The sequence below is a fragment of the Centropristis striata genome, chromosome 23 (assembly GCF_030273125.1).
Source record: "Centropristis striata isolate RG_2023a ecotype Rhode Island chromosome 23, C.striata_1.0, whole genome shotgun sequence".
Lineage (NCBI taxonomy): Eukaryota > Metazoa > Chordata > Actinopteri > Perciformes > Serranidae > Centropristis > Centropristis striata.
Window position 1 is genome coordinate 16,569,895 of NC_081539.1, and position 8,708 is coordinate 16,578,602.

An 8,708-nucleotide genomic window follows, 5' to 3' on the forward strand; every position below is an offset into this window, starting at 1 on the left:
CTTATATAACTAAGGATTTGGAAATCATTGAGTTCTGATTTTTATGACATTTTTCACAGTGTACTACAACTTTTGTACTACAACTGTACAAACAAAAGCTTGATATTCATATGTTTATTCAGGAGAACTGACCTTTAATGTAGAGTTATAAGAGCAATTTTGGAGGAGACGGGAATACATGTTATATGTGTGTTTATAACTATTCTGGAAGTAATTCATTAATAATGCATTTTTCCTTCCTTTTCTCCAGTTAAAGCTCATGCAGTCAGAGCTGAATGTTGAAGAGGTCGTCAATGATAGAAGTCTGAAGGTATGCTCACTTTTATCTGTAAAGTCCTGTCATCACCTCATGTTGCTCATTCCTGATTTCCTGCGTCCAGGTGTTCAGAGAAAGGTGCAGAATCCACTACACGCCTCCGCAGGTGAAGTGAAGCTCCAGGTCTGATCTAAAAGGAGCTGCTTCACTCGATGTTTGAATCCAGACTGGAGCTGAAACTGTGACCTGCTGCTGAGTCCTGACTGCAGGCTGCAGAGCCCCCAGACCACTCTGACCTCTCCTCCAACACACCTATATTCCATTGTGATCCTTGAATTGCATTACCACAGCTGTAACAGTCATCCATGTGCTTCTTTAATGAGAAACATTGTACAAAAAGAGTTTTTTTAAAAGACAATGAAATGTTTTCAAGTGACGTGTCGTCTGTGATTTTTTTTTTAAATAATTTGTAGGGAACTCGGTGTTTGATATGCAATGAATGTTGACAGCTTAATCAACTCTGTCTTAAATTCTTGTGTCTCAAAAACCTGTTAGCAGTGAGACGGGAGCACACAATTTTTATATTCTCTAAACTCAACTCACAACACAACTTTTTCACCTGAGAAGAATGTATGAAATATTTTAGACACCTGCCAAGTAACTGACAGTGAGAAAATGTTTCCTGGTTTGTGTGATTAACAACATGAAGGTTTTTCACACTGAAGTTAAGAAATTGTATCCTTGTTCATGTTAATGAAAGTTTAAAATGTGTTTACAGGTTTTTCCACCAATAAAAGGCTCAGACACAGCACCCAAGCAGGTTTGGGCTCCACGTAGGCCAAATTAACGTAAAATCAATGAAGAGCCTAAAAAACAAACTAAATAACTTTCTCCAGAGCTAATGGACGTTGTTGGTCCCCAGTGGACTTCTTTCATGAGTTTGGTCTTTCAGCTTTTGGTGTCTTGCTTATTTGTTATCTCCTATAGTTTTTCCATCTTTTGGTACACAGATATGTTAAAAAGAAAAAATCGGAAATTATGCAAAATTGCTTTTTTGTTTGTTTTCTTTGAGAAAGGACCCCCAAGCCCCCGGCCATTAGGTGCACCGAGGTTGTCCACAAACCTCGAGGAAACAATGTTTTATAACTGTTTCTACCTGCCAAAGAGACATCTATCTTAGAAATCAGATTTTACAAAAGAAAAGCAAATGCTGCTGATAAGAACCACAAGAAATATAAAAGATGTTTTTATTATTTTTTTATAAGTCAGTACATTCAGCCAGCTGCTGTTAATACAATTGAAATCAATGTCAAATCATTTCAAAATAAAACAGCAGGCCATTTTAAAATGAGACTGCAGGCTGTAAGTGTACAACTGTTGAAACAAGTTGTGTGATTACTTTGACAGATTCACAAAATGCACAAGGGGGTCGTCTTTGGTTCTTCGCTGCTCCACGCCGCGCAGCATATCTATGGGGCTGGGCATGATTGGGAAAAGCTTCACACTCAGATGAATGTAGTCCTCCACTCTGACAAAAACCTTCAGAAAAAGAGATAAAGTTTGACCTCTGAAAAATATATTTACTATACTTGTTGCTGAACAGTGAGGATCTTCTACCATCAGGGACGTGTTTAACTGCTGTTTACTGTGCTGCCGTGAACCTGACATGACATTAGAATCAGCTGAATGACACAATACATTTAACATGTATATAATACAAAGGCACACATCTGAGACTTTCAAAACTCTTTTTATTTTTTCAAATTTCACAGTATTAATTACCTTGATGAGGTAGCTTCCTTCACCCGGATGATGATCCCTGTATTTAACTGCTCTGTAGACCTCATAGGTCTTGCCTGTGAATTCCTCCACTGGGCCCTTCACCTGTGTATGAAGGAAACAAAATATAATATAAACACAGAGCAGATAGTTATGTCTGGAGGTTGTGGAGAATGAAGGTAGATCAAAACTCACCTTATCACAAATCCTCTGAGTTTCCTTTTCCATTCTCGGGCAAAGTGGACGCCACACAAACATGCAAACAACTCTATGAATCTGTGAGTGACTAAAATCAAAATGCCTCCTGAGCTTTCTCACATCGTACTGTAGCAGACCCAGTAATGAACTTCACCAGACCCCATGCTTTAAGATGTATGTTTGCCATTGTTACCAGGTCTGTTCAAATTAACAGAGAAGTCAACTGTCTGCTTTTTCTGCCTCGAGTGGTTATGTTCAGCTGGTTATTACACATATTTATACTGTGTGAGCCCCCTGTATACAGACTGGAAGGTGGCTCTGATACATTACAGTTTGTGTGGAGCTATTGAACATAGTCCATATGTTACAATACTCTGCTGCTACTCCACTTTGGACCATCTTTTTGTCCTTTTTTATAAAACAAGAAGTAAAATGAGCAATACTGAATCACTGGAGTTGCTTTTTGATATATTTTCCATAGACTGAGCACTACAAACTAAATTATGTCTCAATAACTGTGGGATGGTTGACAAACAACAAAAATCAGAGTTCACAAATGGAAAGAAAAGCTGCATATAAGACCCACAAGGTCATTTTAATGCAATCTTTATTATATCTTTAGAAGCTATTGCATTTAATTTACTCTCAAATATTTCTAAATATCACCAAATATCTTCAACAACATCAAACGATAAAATGACTGTGAGCATGTTAGCAGTGAGATGGGAGCACCACTGTGCCTCAGTGCAGCCTCACAGAGCTGCAGCATGTAGATGCATAACACTCTGCTCCTTCTTTGTTATTCCTTTGTTCAGCAGAGTTGAGAGACAGGACTTAGTGTCAGTGTGTTTCCTTCTTTTTTATATTCTCTATACTCACAACTCACAACTCACAACACAACTTTTTCATCTGAGAAGAATGTATGAAATACTTTAGACACCTGCCAAGTAACTGACAGTGAGAAAATGTTTCCTGGTTTGTGTGATTAACAACATGAAGGTTTTTCACACTGAAGTTACAAAATTGTATCCTTGTTCATGTTAATGAAAGTTTAAAATGTGTTTACAGGGTTTTCCACCAATAAAAGGCTCAGGCACAGCACCCAAGCAGGTTTGGGCTAGATGTAAGCCAAATTAATGTAAAATCAATGAAGAGCGTCAAAACAAACTAAATAACTTTCTCCAGATCTAATGGACGTAGTTGGTCCCCAGTAGACTTCTTTGATGAGTTTGGTCTTTCAGCTTTTGGTGTATTGTTTATTTATTATCCCCTATAGTTTTTTCCATCTTTTGGTACACAGATATGATTAAAAAAAAATAATGGTCCAAAATGATGCAAAATTGCTTTTATGGTTTGTTTTCTTTGAGAAAGGACCCCCAAGCCCCCGGCCATTAGGTGCACCGAGGTCGTCCACAAACCTCGAGGAAACAATGTTTTATAACTGTTTCTACCTGCCAAAGAGACATCTATCTTAGAAATCAGATTTTACAAAAGAAAAGCAAATGCTGATAAGAACCACAAGAAATATAAAAGATTTTTTTTTTTTTTTTTTTTTTTTTGGAAAGCAGTACATTCAGCTTGCTGCTTCACAAAACCAAATATCTTGATGTGTTAATACATTTGAAATCAATGTCAAAAACTTAAAATGAGACTGCAGGCTTTAAGTGTACAACTGTTGAAACAAGTTGTGTGATTACTTTGACAGATTCACAAAATGCACAAGGGGGTCGTCTTTGGTTCTTCGCTGCTCCACGCCGCGCAGCATATCTATGGGCCAGGGCACGGCTCGGACAATCGGCACTAATTCAAAGACACTCAGATGTAGTGTATGTGTGTTTCCTTGTTCAATTAGATTATTTACACTCACAACTGCTTTTTTTAACTTGTCATCCACTGTAGCTTTTCCATTGTTTTGTGCACAGGTATGACAATGACAATGGTCCAAAATTTGATTTCACTAAAGAAAAGCAAATGATGCTTATGAGAACCAAGATAATTATAGAGATGTTAGTGTGCATTATTTATTATTATTTTTCAAAGGTAGTGCATTCAGCTTGCTGCTTCCCAAAACGAGAAACCAAAGCAATACATAAGGTTTACTCAACACCTTCATGTGAGGGCTGCAGTTACACCTGTACTGTAGCTCCACCCAAACTGCCACACACAGTATAAATACATTTGATAACCAGCTGAAAATAACCACTTGAGGAAGAAAAAGCAGACAGTTGACTACTCTGTTAACTTTAACTAATCTTGTAACAATGGCAAACATAAGCTGTGGTGGATGGAGTGGGACGCAGGACGCCACTAAGGAAACTCAGAAGATATGTGATCAGGTGAGCTTTAATCTACATTCATTCTTAACAACCTCCACACACAACTCTCTGCTCTGTGTTTCAGTCTGGACTTACATGATTTCTTTTTTCATATATACACAGGTGAAGGCCCAAGTGCAGAAAACGACAGGCAACAACTACAGGGTCTACGTAGCAGTTAAATACAGGAATCAGATCGTGGCAGGAGTAAACTTCAGCATCAAGGTAATTATTATTGTGATATTTGAAAAACATATGTGTGTCTTTGTAAAATACAGGTTGAACTTGAATGTCAAGTCAAATTTATGGCAGGACAGTAAACACCATCTCAGCATCCCTGTAGAACCTGATAATGTAATACATTCCCGATAATGTAATAACCCGATAATGTAATAAAAATCTGCACTTGAGTCTCTTGAATGCATTCGTGTGTAATGGATACCTCGTTTGTGAAAAACGGATGAATGGGTCAAAAGTTAATAAACATTCAACTTTGACCTGTTGGTGGCGCTAGAGCTCTTGAGCTAGAGTTGCCTACACAGTATCACCACTTGAACCCAAGTAATGGCTGGTCTGCTGTTAAATTATTACAATATTGGGGAATTATTACATTATCAGGACTTGCGAAATGAAGGCTAACCTGATAATGTTATATCCTCGCATTAATGTTATACTTGATTACATTATTGGTAAAAAGTGTATTACATTATTGGGAAATGCACTTTATTACATTATTAGGAAGTTATTACATTATCAGGTTTTATTACATTTTCAATGGACTCAAGTTCAGATTTTTATTACATTATCAGGGTTCTACAATCCCTGATGGAAGAAGATCCTCACTGTTCATCAGCACAACATAAAGATGAATATATTAGTTTAGATGTTCATGTTCCTTCTCTTTTTCCTGCAGGTTCATGTTGGAGGAGAGGACTACATTGATCTGAGTGTCTTCCAAGAACTTCTGTGTAATGGAGGAAAGGCTGAGCTGCGCGGTGTGGAGCAGCACAGAACCAAAGACTCCCCCCTCGAACCTTTTGTAAACTGATCACACAACCTGTTTCAACAGTTGTACACTTACAGCCTGCAGTCTCATATTAAAATGGCCTGCTGTTTTATTTTGTTTTATTTAAATTATTCAACATTGATTTCAAATGTGTTAACACATCAAGATATTTGGTTTTGTGAAGCATCAAACTGAATGTACTGCCTTCTTAGGAAAAAATAAAGAAATCATTAAGACATAACTTTATATTTCTTGTGGTATTTCTTTTCTTTTGTGAAATCTGATATCTAAATAGATAGTTGTTTTGGTTGGAAGAAACAGTATTTCATTACACATAGGTGAGGGGAAATGACAGGCAAGAACACAAAAAACAGAAAAGAAGTTTTGATATATTTCCTCATTTGGATCGATTCTGTGCGCTCCACACACATTTTGTCATCCCTTAAGAAATTATAAAACCTCAAAAACCACTGTGACACAGGACAACCTCACAGAGCAGCATGTTTCCTGGTTTGTGTGATCACAACTCACAACATGAGGCTTTTTTAAATGACCACTGTGAAGTTAAATATACACACTACATTTATTCAGGACTTGTAACCCTCAAGATGGTTGTGTGTGGAAAATCCCAGCAGATCAGCAGTTGGAGTTATCATTATTATATGTATTTATTGTTTTAAAGTTTCCAAGAAGTCACAGCAGTTGGAGGCTGTTTTACAAAGTTTCTGAATGGGATACGTTCACACCGGACCCTCGTTGTGGTCAAGGTAAGTCTCTCACATGCAGAACAGTTCAGATAGTGTAAGTGTTTACAGTTTATGACATTATTAGGCATTATATTTACATTATTATACAGGCAATACGGTATTGTTTCCAATATTTGGATGTGTCTAATGTTTATATTTGGAAACTCGACTCTAATTACAATGATTTGCATGTTAAGTAAAGAAATGATTGCTTTTGCAATTATCCCTATGACTGCATTATTTCATCTGTTCTGTGCCCTAAGTTATAACAAATATTGTCCCTTCTACCAGTTTAAATATCTAAGTCTGCTGCCCATTAAAAGCACTTTGCACCTACCAAAATTGAAAAGTGATTGCAGCATTTACCTTGGACTGCACTTATCATTGTAAGGTTATTTATGCCTCAAAATAACACTTGTGACCGTTATGTTTTTAGAGATGATATTCCACCCCACAAGTGCTTTTTATTGGTTGAAATAATTTTAAAGGGGCAAAGCAACAATCGAGATGTAGTTTACACTTGCCAAAAAAAGTGATTGCAGCTGGAAGTTTTTTCTGCCTCAATGTAGCTTGATTTCATCCATAAGGATTATAGTAACAGACTATAGTTTACACAGTACTTTTTACCTGTTGAAATACCTTCAGAAGGGCAGTATAACAATGTACTTTTCCACTTACCAAAGATTGCAGCTCATACCTTGTAACTAAAAGAGTATATACAACTTTAAGGGTTATATTTGATGCACTCAGTCCTTTTTACCTGTTATTATACGTCTTCCAATTACCATGAATTTAATTTGACTATTTTTGTTTTTTGATTTAAAACAGTCACTATTTTATTCTGTATGACAGAATTCTGTGGGTTTTCCAGAGTAAATCTAGTATATTTATAAATCCAGACTTGTGTTGTGCATTCTCATAATGATGATGTTGCTCTTTGCCAGTTTTCTGTGTGGTGTGTTGTGTTATGAATAAGGTAAAATATGAAACACAGAGCCAAGAGTTGGATGTGGAGGTCATGAAGAATGAAGGTAGATTGAAGCTGACCATATCACAGATCTTCTGAATTTGCGGAGTGGCATCCTTGGTCTCACTCCATCCTCCAAGCAGGTTAGCCATAGTCACAAAGTCTGTTAAAGTTAACAGAAAAGTCAACTGTCTGCCTGTTTGTGTCCCTAATGTTTATTTTAAGCTGGTTATCAAATCTATTTATACTGTCTACCTCCAGACACAGACTGGAAAGGTGACTGTAATACCTGACATTTTGGGCGGAGCTACAACAAAGTTCTGTAATGTTTACTCTGAAAGATTTAAGATTGTTCTGAAATTACTGAGGGGGCAGGTGCCAAATCACAGTCATTGTGTAATTTCTGTGTAATTCCTTGGAAGTAGTGGACACAGTCATAATGTTTGGAACGCCACCAGCCGCACCACAGATAGAGCTTCTGGAGAACATTATCATTGAGCAACTATTATAAACTAAACTATAAAAGCTATTAAACATTAACTCATGATCTTTTGCAATGAAACTTGCCTTAATTAGGGCCTCGGGGCAATCGCATCGAGCACTGGTCCCATACAGCAATAGCTGTCTTCGTTCGTCCGTCGTAGTCGACGACAACCAGGACATCACTTTTTTCATTGGGGGAGGGGGGGCCAAGTGGGAATGTGGCAAAGCCCCGAGCACTACTGTACTGTACTACAATACTGTGGATTTCTTCTTCTTCCTCTTCCGGACGCGATTTCGTCCCGCTACTAGTCCTACAACTTGAAGAGTTGCAGGACAAATTATATATCAAAACGTGCGGTTCGATCGGGATCGGTGTGCTATTACTTTTCTCTACAGAATACGAATTTAAAACTGCCCAAAATTTTGCATTGAAATGAATGGGACGGCCAGAAAAAAATGAGCGAAAAAGAACAATAATTGGAGATTTTTAAACATCTACTTCTCTGGCATAATTTCACCTAGAGACTCCATTTAAACTTTAAACAGTAGACACAAGTCTTGTGTATTGGTGTATTAATCCACGTTTCGATAGGTCATATAGTTTTTTATCAATCCCTGTTCAATGACCATGATCATTTTTGGAGAAATTCTGAGATTATAATGGGTGTGTATTGCACGGAATGTTCGTGTCACAGTGTGTGACATCATCGCCAGAGTGTAGAGGGAGAGAAGAAATTGTCAAAAAAGAAATTTGAAAACTGCGCTCCAGGACGCAAATTCCACTCTACAGAAATAATTTATACATAGAAATGTAGGAAAATTTGTCTTCTCACTCACAATCCTCTGGTAAAGCTGTCAGAGTTATAGTTTGGGGCGTAGGACGCATAGATGCTCCACCAACACGCATCAATAGCCTCACTGGCTCCTATATTAAAAACGCAGGAAGTTTTCTGGAAAA

At 37.4% G+C, this 8,708-nt stretch overlaps 2 protein-coding genes across 3 annotated transcripts in view; both read left to right on the plus strand.

Moving 5' to 3' along the window:
* mix23 (mitochondrial matrix import factor 23) overlaps nt 1-692 on the plus strand; it is a 3,957-nt gene extending 3,265 nt beyond the window's left edge. For both annotated transcript variants that reach the window (XM_059327034.1, XM_059327035.1), the window contains exons 4-5: nt 251-310; nt 381-692. In XM_059327034.1, the coding sequence (XP_059183017.1) occupies nt 251-310; nt 381-431 (111 nt within the window). In that variant the 3' untranslated portion in view covers nt 432-692. The remainder of the gene's footprint in view (nt 1-250; nt 311-380) is intronic.
* A 3,802-nt stretch (nt 693-4,494) lies between these two features.
* Nucleotides 4,495-5,596, plus strand: LOC131962078 (cystatin-B-like). The gene is made up of 3 exons (XM_059327036.1): nt 4,495-4,569; nt 4,672-4,773; nt 5,462-5,596. Exons 1-3 carry the CDS (start codon nt 4,495-4,497, stop codon nt 5,594-5,596), a joined length of 312 nt encoding a protein of 103 aa, XP_059183019.1.
* Nucleotides 5,597-8,708: the final 3,112 nt, after the last annotated feature.